The 18,977-nt window shown below is 45.3% G+C and overlaps 1 protein-coding gene across 1 annotated transcript in view; it reads right to left on the bottom strand.

The window, feature by feature from the left end:
- The window catches only part of LOC126260439 (juvenile hormone acid O-methyltransferase-like), a 78,020-nt gene that overhangs the window by 15,558 nt on the left and 43,485 nt on the right, over nt 1–18,977 (bottom strand). Inside the window, exon 3 of the mRNA XM_049957767.1 lies at nt 8,070–8,217. Coding sequence (XP_049813724.1) covers nt 8,070–8,217 — 148 coding nt within the window. The remainder of the gene's footprint in view (nt 1–8,069; nt 8,218–18,977) is intronic.

The raw sequence follows: 18,977 nt of genomic DNA on the forward strand, positions 1-18,977 counted from the left end.
CTGAGCCAGTGTGCCTGGACCGCTTTGTCTCCCAGTTCCAGATGGACATCGGGTTGGAGCTCCAGTGAGCTCTGGATAGTCAAGACTCGCCCGACCGTTGCTGACACACATGGTTTGAGTGGCAATAACCTTGGTTGGTTGTTGATCGTTTGTCTGGTCAGACGAAATGTGTTGCGTCACCGACCATCTCTCGGTTGTGTGTTTGCGTCCGCCAGTGATTTGTTCTAGTTGCTAGTGATTCGTTTTAAGAGTGTTCGAGTTTCTTGTGGCAGTGTTTCTTGGAACACTATGCACCCTGTGTCATTTCGACTGAGCAGTGCTTTAAATGCTGTCTGCGTACTGCAGTAGCAGGTTGGTCACTTGCGACAAAGCAACAAGTGTGTTTTCTTACCGTGTTGATGCTGTCCGCCACGGCGTCTAGTTTCACAGCCGTTGCGATGTTCATGGATGTCAGTAGTTCTTGTGCCTTGGCTTATTACCACACCAATATTTGAAGACTAGTGTTACTGGTCTCTTCACCTCGCTTGCACTTTGGTTGTAGAGCCGTTGGTCTGGTGACCGAAATCAGGTAGTTGGCTGGTTGGTTGGTTGTCTGTCGGTTGGGTTGCCTTCCGATTACAAGAATAGTCAGGATGCTTGTCTTGCCTAAACGGGCGTTAGTGGTACTATTTCAGGCGGACCCTTGGAAACTTTTGAGCGCCGTTCCGTGTCTGTTACATAGTAATTTCCCTGTTTGTGTTTTAGTATTTTGGTTACTGTGTGGCGTTCAGCCGAGTTTAATACCTCTTAAACTGATGTTCCTAAGATTGTGATGCTTTGCTATGGGGCTTTCAGCAGAATTTGCTTGAAATGTTTTAAGATAAGGCCTTCTGCCGTTTGATTGGAACACTTCCTATTGCTTAACATGCTGCATCCAGCCGAGTTCCGTTTAAATGTAGGTGCTAAGGCCTTCAACCTGTTTAGATGGAAGATTTAGAAAATATTTTGCGTCAAACCACCAGAAGAAACTTTTACATTATTTTTTGCTTAGGCCTTGCGTCCGGCAAATTTGAGCGTGGCCTTCAGCCGATCTAAAGTTAAAGGACGTCGATTAAGGTTTTTAGTGTTTTGCATTCTTGTATAATATGGTGTGTGGTCAAATGAAGTTTGTATGTTGAGTGCAACTGACAACTATCAATTTTGGCCCTTTCCACAACCTAACCAGCTCTGGCCTGCTATACGAGGCATTTCAATAGTGTTCCAGCCACAAGGGCTGGCTACCGCACTAGCTATGTACCCTATCATCAGACGACGACATGGAGGGAAAGATGGAAGGAACTATGAGGGCACACGCCGGAGACACTAGGTAAGGTGCTCTTCCCCAAATGGCTCACATTATGGAATATAAATTTAGTAATGGAGGTCAAACCACAGAAAATGCCTATAGGATGAAGTAATTACTCAACGAAACCAAATCGCAAAGCCAACATAAGCAAGGACACCAAGAGAGGTGGAGTAGAGGGCAGAGGGAAGGATCAAGGACAGAAAAAGAGGAGAAGGGAAAGGAAATGCAGGGGCTGCATGCTTGGCATGCACGTACTCCAAAGGACTGAGCCCCCTGGGGGGACGAATCGATGAGAATGTGGAAGCTCAAAGCAGCCTTGAGGGCGCAATTTCGTTTGCTGAAGGCAGAATACAAGGGGACACTGCGATGCTAGAAGCAGTCAAATCCTAATTTTGGGACCGAAAGCTGCGGACGTTCCATTGGAGGACAGTCATGAGGAGGAAGAGATTGAGTATCAACTCTGGCCGCCAAGGGACAGCCGGAGGAGTGTCGCTACTAAAGGGCACAGGAGCAGGAGAATCCTCCTCCATGGGGTCCACAGAAGCATCGGCGTGCTTTTGCAGTTGGTCGGTGGAAGCCAACGCTGAAAAACGGTTGGTAGTGTGACTGGCGAGACAGAGGCCGACCAGGCTAAGTGACCACGTGGCGACACCGTCTAGCAATAACTTCGAGTTGATGAAGGAGAAGACCATCTGTCTTTAGCGGACTACTTCGAGCCTTTCTGGTTAGAGAAGGCTCAGGTGTTGTTTGGCTGGAGGGACCGAGGAAGTCTTCTCTGTAGTACTACTACTGTCCTTTAGGTGAGAGTTTGACAGTTTGTTGCACAGTGGGATTTGGGGGGGGGGGGGGAGAGAGAGAGAGAGAGAGAGAGAGAGAGAGAGAGAGAGAGAGATAGCGATCCTACCTTGACACTGGGCGACTTCACAACCTCAGAGCCTAATTTGAGGTCGCATGTCTGCATAGCAATGTCCTTCATCGAACAAGGGTTAATAAGAACTGAACTGTGCCAGATGGGAGAGCACTGTTTGCGACTAGCCAGTAACTTCCGAGTTACTGGGTAAGGCCCTTTCTCCTGTACCCAAATCTCTCCAACAGCCTGCTCATCTAGATACAGGGGACAATCCTGGGAGGAGGCGGCGTGGCCGTCATTGCAGTTGATACCGTGGGGAGAAGCAGGCGGACATTTGCCCTCATGTACATCCCTGTCACAGATTATGCATTTATCTGGGTGTCAACTAGACGTTCTAGCGTGACTGAACCTATGACACTGGTAGTAGTGCATCGGATTCAGAATGTACGACCTGACTGATGGTTTCGTGACCTGCTTTCATCTTTGACAGCAGCACCACCCTATCAAAGGTGAGGAAAAGAGTGCAGGTGGGCACTAAGGAGGCGTCTACCAAGCCTGGTGTAAATTAGACCACGGGAAGAATCAAAGTTCTATGTGCCTCGTTATGAACAGGGTAACTGGAGAAGCGAGCCAGCAAGGATTTGTTGTGCTTGAGAATCAGAATCCGTCTCCAAAAACGGGACGGAGGTAGTAGGCCATCATGAAATATCCAATAAATAATACATTCTTGCCAACATTTTCCACCTAAAGTGTGAACAAAATTCATGGCCACATTTACAATGCCAATATTTTTTCTCTGTAGACAACTTGTGTACAAGCCTATATTTTTACCCTGATCGGGAGACCTCACTACCCGTGAGGCCATTTTATAGGATAGCCTTCGGCTGTGCGTCTGAGGTATGACTTGTGAGGATCTCTTACCGAGGCTCTAATAATTATATCACAAAGGCCTATAACGGCCCTGTCTAAAATCAAAGTACTTATTAGCACACCTTATACCGTTAGGCATAAAAACAAATTCTCTGTATGCATCCCTAAACTGACGAATTAAATCATTAAGGTTTGGCTTATAATACCACAATTCTTCTAATACAATAACAGCTGCAGAATAATTTATTTTGTTGCCATAAAATGTAATAGCTAATTCATCAATCCTTTGTTGATTGTTGGGAACTAGGAAAGCCAGGCGTAGGTCGTCCGGGTAATTTCGGATTTGGTCACAGTTGACATAAAAAAACTCCAACGCAGACATCAGCTGTAAACAATAACCTTTATTCAGAACGTGACAGTACCTTTCCTTTTACAAAGTCATATAAACTCTCTTTCTAACAAATGTTACGTATTCAACTTCACTCTGAACATTATCCGTTTTTTTCTGGTTCATCACTAGCAATTTGTCGTTCTTTGAAGGGGGAACTGGATGTGTGTGATTCGTCGGAAGTGGAAACCCCGGAGGTCGTTTGCATATCGTCGGATGAGGATGATCCGGAAGTTTCGCGCTGCACGCCCGAGGCGTTGGATACGCCGACGGACGAATCTCAGTATACCTTATTTTGGTCGTATGTGTAGGTGGCGCACATAATTTACGCAAACTGATGGTGTACGATTTTAGTATGGCAAAACGGGTATTAGTGAAAAACATGATGACGAAAAGGCGAAGAACTTGGCCAAATTGCAGCATTATGATATAACGGATGAATTCAAGTTTTTTTCTAACAAATATGCTTCAGTAATAATTAATAAAGTAGTTACGTATGTTTATAGAATTAATGTCAGAATCGAACGTTTGACTTTGGATGAAAGGGCTAACAAAAAAATATTTGAGGATCAAGGTGCTCTTGAAAAAGTACGTATAGCATGTACTAATAAAATTGGTTCATTTGATCTTAATCCGGAGTGGTCAGCTGGTGTTCCGTGGCGTAAATATAGTCGTAGGAATAGATTTAAGTTTGTAACGTATTCTAAACCAGAAACAAGTTCTGATATAGACAAGAAAAAATCATGGAGTGACTTGGAGACTCAGTGTAAAACAAAGAATCGTTTGTTTCAAGGAACGAACCCGTTTTATATTGGACTACAAATTGCTGGTGATGAACCAGAGAAAACGGATAATGTTCAGAGTGAAGTTAAATACGTAACATGTTGTTAGAATAGTTTATATGACTTTTTTTGTAAAAGAAAAGGTACTGTCACGTTCTGAATAAAGGTTATTGTTTACAGCTTATGTCTGCGTTGGAGTTTTTTTATGCCAACTGGGACCAAATCCGCAATTACCCGGACGACCTACGCCTGGCTTTCCTAGTTTCCAACAATCTACGAAGGATTGATGAATTAGCTATTACATTTTATGGCAACAAAATAAATTATTCTGCAGCTGTTATTGTATTAGAAGAACTGTGGTATTATAAGCCAAACCTTGATTTAATTCGTCAGTTTAGGGATGCATACAGAGAATTTGTTTTTATGCCTAACGGTATAAGGTGTGCTAATAGGTACTTTGATTTTAGACAGGGCCGTTATAGGCCTTTGTGGTATAATTATTAGAGCCTCGGTAAGAGATCCTCACAATTCATACCTCAGACGCCCAGCCGAAGGCCATCCTAGAAAATGGCCTCACGGGTAGTGAAGTCTCCTGATCAGGGTAAAAATAAATATAGGCTTGTACACAAGTTGTCTACAGAGAAAAACTATTGGCATTGTAAATGTGGCCATGAATTTTGTTTACACATTAGGTGGAAGATGTTGGCAAGAATGTATTATTTATTGGATATTTCACGATGGCTTACAACCTCCGTCCCGCAGTGGGATTCAGAAGAGGAGATTATGAAACGGATTTACTGTGGTGAAGGTATGACCGTCTTCAATATATGACACCACAAGGAACTGGCGCAGCAGGAAGGGTCTTCCAATCAATGGCCTCATTACGTTTTCATTTCGGCGACGTCGATGGAGAAAAAAGTTGGTTCCTCATTGCGAGGAAATCCGCAATGAGTGCCAGCATCTCTGATGGCCCACTCCATCCAACTGGGCGCCCCTTCACAAGGTGGCGCACCAACCATTTGTTATTGTTCACACCTCAGGTCAGACCTCCTGAACATCTGATGGAGGGACCAATGGGCTATCTGGGAACGTTACAGCTCAGGCCATCACCCCTCCCTGGTCCTGGCCTGTACTATGGGGTAAGTGCGACCCCTACCCATCGACCAGGGGCTGGGAATTACGCGTTACCCATTCACCCTTTACACGTCGGACGCGTGGGCCGACCTTCAGGAGCACACAGGGAGAAAGAAGAAGAACGAGGATTCTCAAACGCCGAAGTGGAAGAACGAGAGGAGAAGGGAAACAAAGAAAGGGAAACAGCCAAAAAGTAAGTTGAGACTGTTTGCAGGTCAGCGACAGAATGCAGAACATTCCCACCAATACCCCAGACATGTTCCCCAAGGGCGGGGAAAAAGAATAGCTAGAGGATAGACATGCAGCATAGAAGGGAAAAAGTGCTGCAAAGGCTGGGACACTGTGGTAGCAAAGAACGAACCTTCCAAAGAGTGGCGAGCCCCCTGGAAGAGGGGGGAGGGAATGATTTGAGATTATCAGATGAAAGAAGGTTTATTGTGAAGGAAAGAAAATACGAATGGGATGTGTATACTGGAAGGCAAAAAGAGACATTTCAAATGTTATTTTTAAGAGAAGTTTGAGTGAGTACTGCTTTACTTCGCACCTAATTCGTTAGAATAATCATCGTCGGCGAGTTAACTTGCTCGGAGCTGATACCACCTCACTTCCCTTAGTCATAAAGATATTAACAAATTAAGCTGTTTCTTTTAAATAAATGTTTTGTATAACAATACTTTTCAAATTATTTTTCACTTTGTTAAGCATAGTACTGTTCCCTACTTAGTAATCATATACAACCGCTCGCTCACCGATAGATCTGTACCTACAGATTGGAAAATTGCGCAGGTCGCACCAGTGTTTAAAAAGGGTAGTAGGAGTAATCCATCTAACTACAGACCTATATCATTGACGTCGGTTTGCAGTAGGGGTTTGGAACATCTACTATATTCAAACATTATGAATCACCTCTAAGGGAATGATCTATTGATACGTATTCAGCATGGTTTCAGGAAACATCGTTCTTATGCAACGCAGCTAGCTCTATTCGCACGAAGTAATGGCCGCTATCGACAGGGGATCTCAAGTTGATTCCGTATTTCTAGATTTACGGAAAGCTTTTGACACCGTTCCTCACAAGCGACTGTATTCGTGATTTCCTGTCAGGAAGGTCGCAGTTCGTAGTAATAGACGGCAAATCGAGTGAAACTGAAGTGATATCAGGTGTTCCCCAGGGAAGCGTTCTGGGACCTCTGCTGTTCCTGATCTATGCAAATGACCTGTGTGACTATCTGAGCAGTTCTCTTAGGTTGTTCGCAGATGATGCTGTAATTTACCGTCTAGTAAGGTCATCCGAAGACCAGCATCAGTTGCAAAGCGATTTAGAAAAGATTCCTGTATGGTGTGGCAGGTGGCAGTTGACGCTAAATAACGAAACGTTTGAGGTGATCCACACTGATTCAAAAAGAATTCCGTTGAAATTCGATTACTCGATAAATAGTATAATTCTCAAGGCTGTCAATTCAACTAAGTACCTGGGTGTAAAAATTGCGAACAACTTCAGTTGGAAAGACCACACAGATAAGATTGTGGGGAAGGCGAGCCAAAGGTTGCGTTTCATAGGCAGAATACTTAGAAGATGCAACAAGTCCACTAAAGAGACTGCTTACACTACACTCATTCGTCCTCTGTTAGAATATTGCTGCGTGGTGTGGGACCCTTACCGCGTGGGATTGACGGAGGACATCGAAAGGGTGCAAAAAAAGGACAGCTCGTTTTGTATTATCACGTAATAGGGGGGGGGGGGGGGAGAGAGGGAGAGAGAGAGAGAGAGAGAGAGAGAGAGAGAGAGAGTGGCAGATATGATACGCGAGTTAGGATGGAAGTCAAAGCAAAGAAGTTCTTCGTCACGGCGAAATCTATTTACGAAATTTCAGTCACCAACTTTCTCTTCCGAATGCTAAAATATTTTGTTCAGCCCAACCTACATAGGTAGGAATGGTCATCAAAATAAAGTAAGAAATCAGAGCTCGAACAGAAAGGTTTAGGTGTTCGTTTTTCCCGCACGCTGTTCGGGAGTGGAATGGGGGAGAGAGAGAGAGAGAGAGAGAGAGAGAGAGAGAGAGAGAGAGAGAGAGAATGATTGTGGTTCGATGAACCCTCTGCCAAGCACTTAAATGTGAATTGCAGAGTAATCATGTAGATGTAGACCAATGTGTGTGAACATCATGTGCAATTTTACTCTTTTCTTTTTGAATACACACTTCATTCTAAAATCGTGGTCTTGGACTATCATTTTATAGGAATAGTTACTCTCCACAACCTAATGGTTGAAGGAGGTTTGTCATTACATGTTACTACATTGCACCATGTAGTGTGCAACAGTTTGTAAATAAAATTTCCAAACATTATTCAATCACAATTCTAGCTTTGCTGCTGCCTGCTTGTTGTGCTTTCGAGAAATCCGCAACATTGTTGTCAAGACGCGAGGTACGTGAAAATCTTGATTCAAGCATGTAATTGTCTTACTACAGTTGCGCATTCAATATAAAGGCAAATTGTATTCAGACCAGTTACAGTTGCATTTGAACTAGGTTCTGTTTAGTCAAAGGTTAGCATACGATTAAAATGGATAACAGTCTGTCGTACATTTTTTGACAATATGTAGTCTTTTCATAAAGTGGGAGGTCAAGTTTGTCTAAATTTCTTACTGAAATACAGTGGGGAGTTCACAACAGTAATATGTTGCTCTTTGTTGTTTCTTATGTCATGTCCTTCACTCACCTCTTATGACGTTTATGTCCTGAGAGTTAAAGTTGACTTCTCTGCACTCAACATTTATGATCTGGAGCCCGGCGTCCACCAGAAAACCTCTCAGTACGTCTGCAGGATCATCTAACAACTGATACGGCGTCACGAAGTGCCTAAAATCCTGTAACAGAAGAAAAATTTCTCATTAAATCACAGAACTCTCGAAGCACTTCTTGTGCACTGGCAACATCACTTTAAAACAACACTAAAACACAGAAGTTCGTAGGTTTAACTATGAACAACGGAAGACTGGATTTAGAGTCTAGTCGACTAAGTCATTACGGACTGGGCGCAATCTGGGTCAGGACACTGGTAGGAATGTAACCGGTCATTTTCTTTTAGACTGAAGTATCCTGCAATTCATCTTAATAGATTTGGCGTAACTATATAAAAACTGAATTTGGGAATGTAAACCGCGGTTCTGCTGACCGAGACCGCTATGCTCATCACTTCCCAACCTCGCTGTCGAGTGATGACAACTACGAGTGGCGTTCCGTAAGTGATGCAACGCATGTTTACTGACGTCCAATTTCGGTTGAAAAAAAACGCAGAATTTGTTGGACATCGTGGAATATTCCCGCTTTAGCCCCTGTAGTTTCATAAAATTCCGAGACGTGGCGGCACTGTAAGTAGCCATCAAAATGGCGTCTGTAAGAGTGCGTTCGGAATTTAGGCATTTAGTTTCGTCTGGCGGAAAACCAGAGCGTCGCAGATACTCGTAGGCGCTTGCAGAGTGTCTACGGTTACCAGGGAGTAAAAAAAAGCATCGCAAGTCGTTCGGCGAAGCGTCTGTCATTGCACCTAGGTTGTGTAAAGCTAGGTTTTTTCCCCGCGTGGCGACCGGCTGCACACAGCTGTGACTCCTGCATTGTTGGAACGTGTGGAGACTCAGAGGTGAGAGCACTACCAACATACTTTCAGTTGTGCACCGAGGTGTTTTTAATCAATTACATGACATTTTGTGTGTGTAAATACATTTAAGCCCCAGAAACTAAATTATCTAAACCTATTAAGAAAAGCTGTATTTTTATATTAATTCCATGGATTGTCTAAGTGGTCTTGTAATGTAGAATTGTAAAAATTTCTTAAATGTTAGAGTAGGGAGATGTTAAAACCAGCAAGAAAGAGCAATTGTACTTTTTAATCGGCAAATAATGCATCAGACGCAGCCCAAGCGGCAATAACAAATGTTATGCGATCAGCCGTGCCAGAAAGGAGGTCAGCGCCGTCTAACGTTTCTTCCACACCAGATGCTTCCAGAACAGGAAGAGACTGAGGAAAAATGACAGCAAAGGTGCCTTCCATTGTGTACTTGTATATAAACAAGTGCAATGTCTTCTGGCTCTCTCTCCAACTCACTGACTCCGAGGCCCGCTGTATTTATGTCTCCGCTCTTGTCGATCGCTCATTTGATGGTCGCTCTCGAGTCATTATCTGACAGGCAGTTTTACTTTGAAGACTTTTCAAGGTGTGTAAATCATACTACGTAAAACTAGTCAGTATATGCATAATTATTTTTTATCAGTGTTTCATTTCAGTAACATTACCCTTGCCTGGGGAACGGTAAGACTGCCGACACATTGTTTACTGGCCGCTGCCGATCACTGACCTTCGAACTTTGAGCAACCACTCCTGCTTCCCTCATACCTGTTGAACCGAGCTGTGAATGTAGTTTCCGGCAGCACTTTTGTACATAACGCGCGATATTTATAATAGGCATACGGCCAACAAACAATGTGCGCGGTCAGTCCACTCCAGCGGTATCGAAGCAGGGTAGACAAAATCTTTTATTATTAATTTCCTCCTCCTTAGTGGTAACTATCTGCGCTGCGTGATAATTTGAACTTACTTTTTAACTGGCTGCTTCTTTTGATTAACGTCACTCCAGTTAATTTTTTCTTATCAAAATTTATCTTTACATTACCACTAAAGAGAGCCACACAAAATAGAACTTCCTTTTTCTAAAAATAATAATTCAGGCACTCCAAGTGGTGTACTCCCCTGCTGGGTTCCTGGCCGCCTAAGAGAAGACCATAAAGAGCAATGAAAGACCGTCTGTGCTGAATTACTTGCGAATTACGAGGCTGATTGTGATAACATTTGCTCAATATTGTCATAGGCTCCGACCTTGACCAGTAGAGTGCTACAATGCGAGCTTACAGGTCCGCCTAGTAATGCGGCGCAAGGCCGTCGCATTGGTGGGGATTATGTTGGAAAATAGTGTTTGGTAGCTGAGAGATGAGTAATATGGTGTACTGAAATCCTGAGTCAAACCAACATAATTAAGAAAGAATGTGTTGCGTTACGTACTGAACGCGCCTCGCTCAGGAAGCCACTCTGGACGTTGCAAGCTGTATAACAAAAACAAAGGAGGAAGGTTAATGGAATCAAGCAATAGACGACAGTTGCTATTTGGGCCGTGAAATAATTTATTTCCAGACGAGAGGATATTAGATATAGACTGGCTGCAAGGGAAGCATTTCTGAAAAATTATTGAAGTGTAATATCTATCAGTTTTAATGTTGGGTAATCTTTTGTGCAGGTCTTGACTGTAGCCATATACGGTAGTGGAAGGTGGACGGTGCGCAGTTCGGGCAAGACTGAGGCTCAGTTCGCAGTGAGGAGATGCGATATGCGATACGAAACTTGACCCGACACACAGACGCAGAGGGATCCCGCATCGGCGGAGCACATGGAAACTAAGTTGAAGCTACGTTAACTGGTTCTCACTTTTGACGACAAGGATACTACACTGGTACGTATCTACAGCGTAGCTCGGCTCAATACTGCGTCCCGATCGCTCTTTGCACCTCTTACTCGTACGATACAGGGCGACGGAAATTTCGGTTCATCCGATGTGCCTAAAAAAATTGTTTCGTATAGATGGAGCAAAGCTACATACATCTCTTGACAGTATCTCTATCAGCGCACGCTCCGCTGCAGAGCGAAAATCTCATTCTTGAGACCACTGCTTTACGTTTCGTATGATTTTGCCTTGCCATTGTGCGCTTTCGATTTTGAGGAAACTATTGTGTAAAACACTGATTTTTCGCATCTTTTAGTCTGACTGGGTGTTGTGCGATGTCCTTAGGTTAGTTAGGTTTAAGTAGTTCTACGTTCTAGGGGACTGATGACCATAGCTGTTAAGTCCCATAGTGCTCAGAGCCATTTGAACCATTTTTTTTAGCCTGACATCACAGCTTCGTAATGTACTGCTTCTCTTTTCGCCAGTGCCCATAGTTATTGTAATACTTTGAAGTAAAGTACAACCACAGGCATATTTAGGAAAGCTTGCAGTGAGAAATGTAGTCGCCAGCTAGTGTACGTTCGGTGCATTTTAGAGGATGTATTACTGTGTAAGAAATGCAGCTAACATACCGAAATTGTTTTTAACGCTGGAGTGGGGGCCGTAACTCTGGCTCGAGTAAATAGGCTATATATTTTGACGTCTGGCCACCACACATCTACACTGCTGCCCATAAATTAAGGATATGCTGACATTATGAAACAACGCTCTGGTGGGCGGTTTGCGGGTTTAAATCGCCTTGGGATGACCATGCGGTGCATTTGACCTGCAGTCGTCGCACGGTGGCGCTGGCAGCAGTCGACATACGCAGAGGTGTGCTGGTACATGTCAGAGTACCGTGCAGCGAGTAAGTGTGCAGTCTTTTTAATACGTGTTAATGGTGACTGTTGAAAATGGCTCAAAGAACACACATTGATGACGTTATGAGGGGTAGAATAATAGGGCGACTGGAGGCTGGTGAAACACAGCAGGTCGCTAGGGAGCCAGTGGGTGTGTTGGACCTTCCATCGAGCTACTGACCCCCTTGAAAATGTCTCCCGCAGTCGGAGACGAAACGTTGGGAATCGACACAGAATTCATCAACCGACCACGGCATAACAGCCCGGATAATTATAATGGACATATTTCCGGCCGTGAAAGTCTACATTTTAGTATGAACAGAGATGGTTTATTCGCCCGGAGACCTGCAAGGCGCATTCCACTGACCCCTGGTCACAGGAGAGCCCGTAAAGCCTGGTGTCAAGAACACAGTACATGGTCATTGGAACAGTGGTCCCAGGTTACGTTCACAGACGAGTCCAGGTATAGTCTGAACAGTGATTCTCGCCGGTTTTCATCTGGTGTGAACCAGGAACCAGATAGCAACCACTTAATGTCCGTGAAGGGGACCTGTATGGAGGTCGTCGTTTGATGATGTGGGGTGGGATTATGATCAGTGCACGTACAGCCCTGCATGTGTGACAGAGTAACTGTAACAGGTCAGGTGTATCGGTACAGGTATCGGGACGTCATTTTGGACCAGTACATCGGCCTTTTCAAGAGTGCAGTGGGTCCCACCTTCCTCCTGATGGATAACGCACGGCCCCATCAAGCTGCCATCTTGGAGTACCACCTTCAAACAGAAGATATCAGACGAATGCAGTGGCCTGCCTGTTCTCCAGACCTAAACCCCATGGAGCACGTCTGGCATGCTCTCAGTCTACGTATCGATGCACGTTTTCAAATCCCCACGACACTTCAGGAGCTCCAACAGCCACTGGTGCAAGAATGGTAGGCTATACCCCAGCAGCTGCTCGACCACATGATGCAGAGTATGTCAACCCATTGTGCGGCCTGTGTACATATGCATGGTCATCATATCCCATATTCATGTCGGGGTACATGCGCAGAAAACACTGGCGTTTTGTAGCGCAAGTGTTTCGGAGCGGTTCTCAACTTATCACCAATACGGTCGACTTACAGATCAGTGTCGTGTGTGTTCCCTACGTGCCAATGATATTAGCTCCAGTTTTGTGTAGTGCCACGTTGTGCGGCACCACATTCTGCAATTATCCTTAATTTATGAGCATGAGTGTACAACACGCTACACACAGCGCTATGGCCGCGCTATGCGGAGCTGCCTCTTATTTCTCTTTTACTGTGCTGCCGATACAGGAGTAAGCATTCAGTAGCACGTGTGCTTTCAACTTTGAAGGACGTCTTGACCTGTGCGTTTCTTTCGGTGCAGCATATAGTAGACATGTTCACACAGGGACTGTTCGATGATATTTCTCGTCCAGCTTGCTGAAAATATCCCTTTTCTATAGGGGTATCGTAATATCATTCGAACGAACATGTGACCGTTATGGTGTGGAGAAAGATTGCAACTGAAATGAACAGGAGGGATTTTCTGTGAAATCTGTAGCATCGTTCGTAACTCATTTGCGATGTTGTCGTTTCTTACTCAGATTAGTACTGTTCTGTCATCCTACAATATTTATCTTATTGTAACAATTACTTCTTTCGAAACAAATGTAGGGGCTTTTATTTAAGTTTCTGAATACGATTGACGGTAGACAAATTGAACAAACCCCAGTTTCAGTTCATTGAAACATGCAGCTTCGAACAACTGTCTACAGTCAAGAAACCGTATTATTTGGTCTTCCACCCGTCATTTCTTCGCCCATAAATAAAGGAGTCTCTTCCTGGGCAAATACCTCTATTTGAGGTAAATGAAGGCAGCATTGTAAGAATGCGACGCTGTCTGTCACACACCCTCAGTATGTGTTAAGTTGTCAGCCGTCAGAAGATGCAAGTCACATGGCTGAATGACGTGATAGTACAACTAGCTCTCCGCCATCCCCAAAAGGGAAGCTGATGCCAGCTAAGAGTGATGCCGAGAAAGGGTTTGCCGACTAGCTGGAAGTTAAGGAAACTTGAGAGAAGACTAGGAATTTTCAGTTGCTGATGGTGACTTTTCCTTCAGTCCATACTTCTCTATTTCAATTATCTTTGTGACAGGTCTAGAAGACCTGAAATTTTCTTCAGGGAAATACCACTTTTCGCGCGTGGAAAATAGATGACTAAATTGCTGCAGCTCTTCTCAGCGATTCGCCAGATGGTAACGTTGAGAGGTAGTGTGCTTCTCTTTCACTTTAACAACATTGGAAGTCATTAGCATTCGTATTTTAGATCATGATCTCAGTATTCCCAGTAGTACATTTGCTGCGTGTGGGTAATAACTTTTCTACGTGGGGAAATTGTGTGCAGGATGTTATGTTAACTGCATATATAACCTACAGCGTGCTTGTACCCTGGGGAGTCGTAGCGGAGGAGACCGTGAACAAGGATTCAGGGCCACAAATGCTGAGTGCAGCGATATGGCCGAGCGAGTGATTCTGGGGAACAGTGTTCAGTGGTCCTTACCCCCAGAGGGGCTTCTGTCTGAAGCTCTCTCCACCCCCTCCGTAGGGATGGACACAAGGGCGCCAGTTCACCTGGGCCGGCCGCCAGTCCATTGCAGAAGGCAGTTGGCTCGATGGGAGTGGAGGAAGCCATTTGAGAGAGACTGCTGTAAACGGAGCTTTTGTGCAAATGGTGGGAATGTTTTGAAACTACGTATATTCTCACATCAGAAGATGGGATAATATGGGGAGAGTGGCTGGAGTACGTGTCTAATGGAGGTATGACTACAAGCACCTTGACGCAAGGAAGACGCCAGTTGTTAGTGAGCGGCGAAACATTTTGCAGGCACGACTGTCTAGGAAGCCTAACAGTCTTATTTCAGATATTGGGAATGATCAGCCCAGAAAGACTAGATCACTCCGTGACTGTGGTCCCGTCCAGGTATATGTTTTTCACAAAATCATAGCCATTAATGGGAGAAAGATGCATCCCTGGCCTAAAGTTTTCGTACAGGAGAAATTTGGAGGCACTGATTGGCTCTTCAGGACACGCAAAGGAGAGGCTTGAGCTCAGTGTTTGAACTCTGGTGCTGTGTCTTTATTGGCTGCCAGGCCAACCAATCAGGAGTGGAGATTCAACGTGCAGAGCAAAGATAGATTCGTTTGTACGTGAGTGAGGGAGAGTGTCGGCGGATTTGGTTTAGCTAATTTGGCTCGCATACTGAGGCTTGGTGGTTGTGATTCTTTGAGCTGCACTGGCTTAAGGTTGTTGAATGATATTCACAGATCCCTGTTCTCAGGTGAAAGTTTCTGCTACAGTTGATCGTAGTTCATTCCCTCTGAATATACTTGAGCCTTATAGTGGCTTCATGTGAACCAAGTCAGGATGCGTTCTGAAAGAAATAATTCAGGAGAGAAATTTTATAGCTTCCATCCCAATGTATGCTTTGCCTATCGAACATTCCATAACTGATTTGCGTTTGTCATTTTTTTGACAAATTTATCAGCTGGTTCTCCAGTAGGTTGTGATTACTAAACGCTTAATGGAACTTATTTTGCAAAAAATACGCCACTGCTCTCATTCATATTCCCTCTATTATTCTGTTTATTGGGTGGTACATGGATACACCAATTTAACTTTCAACATGAATTAATTTAATTATTAGATTCCCGAAAGTGGTTTCATGCATTAGGCAACTGAATTGCGATGAGTATATTTATCGATTCATGTAGACTTTTGAGAGTTGCACACCATTTGAATGTTATTGCGAAGATCAAGTTTCTTTTATGTGAAAGTATTAACATTGAGCTTCACTCAGACTTATGTATGAGGAACGCACTGTTACAGATATAGAGCTGTGGTACTAATGCACCCGAGTTTATTAATTCGGCTGGTCTACGTTGTGGAGCCATTTTTTAAAATAGTTTTAGGTTGTGACGTTTTGAAAAGATTTCTAGAATGTGCACCAGTGGAGCCCTATATCAGTTTACTTTGAACTGTAGAGGATTCCGGAAAGTGAAAAAAATGGTTGGTTGCATGAAAACGCTAGCGAAACTAAGATATCTGAGCGCGAAATTGACAGACGGTGCAGGAAACGATCTGTTGATGCTAACGCCTCACTCTACAGAAGCCATGACGGTAAGCAGTTTGTTTTTGTTTTTTTTTTATTTTGGTTTTAGGGCGCAAAACTGCTATGGTCATTAGCGCCAGGTCCGTGACTGAGGAAATAATAAAAACTGAAAATGGAAAACAGCAAAAATGGGAACGAAACTCAAAAAATTGGACACTAAAAGCAGAACCAAGGCTTAAAAGTCCACTACAGAAAGGGGTTGATGGTCCCCGATAAAACTTCAAATGACTGACGTCATTTCACTGTCACTAATAAACTGGAGAACGCGGTCGGCTGAGCGCGTGTCATCTGCTAAAATCGACGATAGATCAGGCGATAGCCGTAGACGGGAGCGTAACGGATTAAAATAGGGGCATTCAATTAAAAGGTGTCTTACCGTCCACAGCTGACAGCAGTGGGGACAGAGTGGGGGGAGGATCGCCGCTTAAAAGATGTCGATGGCTAAAAAGACAGTGCCCTATCCGGAGTCTAGCTAAAATTACCTCCTCCCGACGACGCGTTCGGGAGGAAGAGGTCCAAGCGCAAGGAAGGGCTTTCACTTCCCGCAATTTATTGCGGGGAAGTGTTGACCAATGCGCATGCCATAAATGAGCAGCTTTACGACATAAACCGCTCCGTAGATCGGTGAAGGGCAGCGACTGAATAGCTGGCCGAGGAAGAGAAACTGCAGCCTTGGGTGCTATATCAGCCGCCTCATTCCCACAGATACCAGCGTGTCCCGGGAGCCAGAGGAACGCCACCGAGACGCCCCCCAGGTGGAGCAAGCGCAGACAGTCCTGAATCCGGTGGACCAGAGGGTGCACAGGGTAAAGAGCTTTGAGACTGAGGAGAGAGCTGAGAGAATCTGAGCAGATTACGTACTGTATCCGCTGATGGCGGAGGATGTAGTGGACAGCCTGGAGAACAGCGAAAAGCTCCGCAGTATAAACCGAACACTGGTCGGGAAGCCGAAAGTGATTTGGGGCGTCGCCAACAATATAGGCACTCCCTACACCCAACGATGTTTTCGAGCCGTCGGTGTAAATAAAGGTGGCGTCCGTCATTTGTGCACATAGAGCAGCAAATGCCCGACGATAAACAAGTGAAGGCGTACCATCCTTGGGAAATTGACAAAGATCACGGAGCAGACAGATCCGGGGACGGAGCAGACAGATCCGGGGACGGAGCCAAGGCGGTGCTGTACCCCAAGTTGTCAAGAAGGTTTTAGGAAAGCGGAAGGAAAGAGAATGGAGCAGTTGACGGAAGCGGACTCCCGGGGGTAGTAGGGAGGAGGAGCGGCCTGCATACCCTACATCAAAGGAGGCGTCGAAAAAAGGGTCATGGGCAGGATTAGCAGGCATGGAAGACAGATGGCTAGCATAACGGCTCAGAAGGACCGCTCGCCGATTGGACAGCGGAGGTTCAGCAGTCTCAGCATAAAGGCTTTCCACAGGGCTAGTGTAAAAAGCTCCAGATGCTAAACGTAATCCACGGTGGTGGATAGAGTCGAGACGCCGTAGAATAGACGGCCGAGCAGAGGAGTAGACTATGCTTCCATAGTCCAATTTCGAGCGCACTAAGGCGCGATAGAGGCGGAGAAGGACCACTCGGTCCGCTCCCCAGGAGGTACCATTCAGGACACGGAGGGTGTTGAGCGTTCGCAGACAGCGAGCCGAAAGATAGGAAACGTGGGAGGACCAGCACAGTTTTCTGTCAAACATAAGACCCAAGAATTTTGTGACGTCTGAAAACGGGAGGTTGACAGACCTAGATGTAAGGAGGGCGGAAGAAACTCCTTACGTCGCCAAAAATTAATACAAACGGTCTTACTGGGAGAAAAACTGAAGCCGGTTTCGAGGCTCCAAGAGTGGAGGCGATCGAGACATCCTTGAAGACGTCGTTTAAGAAGGCTGGTCCGTTGAGAGCTGTAGTAGATCGCAAAATCGTCCACAAAGAGGGAGCCCGAGACGTCAGGAAGGAGACAATCCATAATTGGATTTATAGCGATGGCAAACAGTACAACACTCAGCACGGAGCCCTGGGGTACCCCGTTTTCTTGAGAGAAAGTACGGGAGAGAGTAGTGTTCACCCGCACCCTAAATGTTCGCTCTGCCATAAATTCGCGAAGAAAAAGGGGCAGCCGGCCTCGAAAGCCCCAAGAGAACAGTGTGCGGAGGATGCCTGTCCTCCAACAGGTATCGTATGCTCTCTCCATATCAAAAAATATTGCTACCGTTAGGCGTTTCCGGAGAAAATTGTTCATGATATAAGTGGAGAGAGCAACAAGATGGTAAACTGCAGAACGATGCTTTCGGAATCCGCATTGGGCTGGTGTTAAATGACTGCGGGACTCCAGCCACCAAGCTAAACGGTAATTCACCATACGCTCCAAAATCTTACACTACTCGTGAGAGAAATGGGGCGATAGCTAGAGGGGAGATGTTTGTCCTTTCCAGGTTTCGGAATGGGAACGACGATAGCTTCCCGCCATCGTCTGGGAAAAGTACTGTCGGTCCACATTCGATTATAAAGGCGAAGGAGGTAACGCAGACTATGGGTTGATAAATGCAGCAACATTTGGACATGGATACCATCCGATCCTGGGGCGGAGGAGCGAGAAGAAGAGAGGGCATGTTGGAGTTCCCGCATGGAGAAAACAGTATTGTAGCTTTCGTGATTTTGAGAGGAGAAAGCAAGATGTCGCACTTCCGCTGCACGTTTCTTCGGGAGAAACGCTGGCGGGTAATTTGAAGAGCTCGAGATCTCAGCAAAGTGCTGACCCAATGAGTTAGAAATTGCGACGGGGTCCACTAATGTATCATGCGCGACAGTGAGCCCAGAGACCGGGGAGAAACTAGGCGCGCCTGAGAACCGTCGAAGCCGACTCCAAACTTCCGAGGAGGGAGTGAAGGTGTTAAAGGAGCTAATAAAGAATTGCCAGCTTGCCTTCTTGCTATCGCGGATGACGCGACGGCATCGCGCACGGAGCTGCTTATAGCGGATACAGTTTGCCAAAGTAGGATGGTGACGGAAAATGCGAAGAGCACGTCGCCGCTCACGGATTGCGTCACGGCATGCCTCG

The sequence above is a fragment of the Schistocerca nitens genome, chromosome 5 (genome assembly GCF_023898315.1).
Source record: "Schistocerca nitens isolate TAMUIC-IGC-003100 chromosome 5, iqSchNite1.1, whole genome shotgun sequence".
NCBI classification, from domain to species: domain Eukaryota; kingdom Metazoa; phylum Arthropoda; class Insecta; order Orthoptera; family Acrididae; genus Schistocerca; species Schistocerca nitens.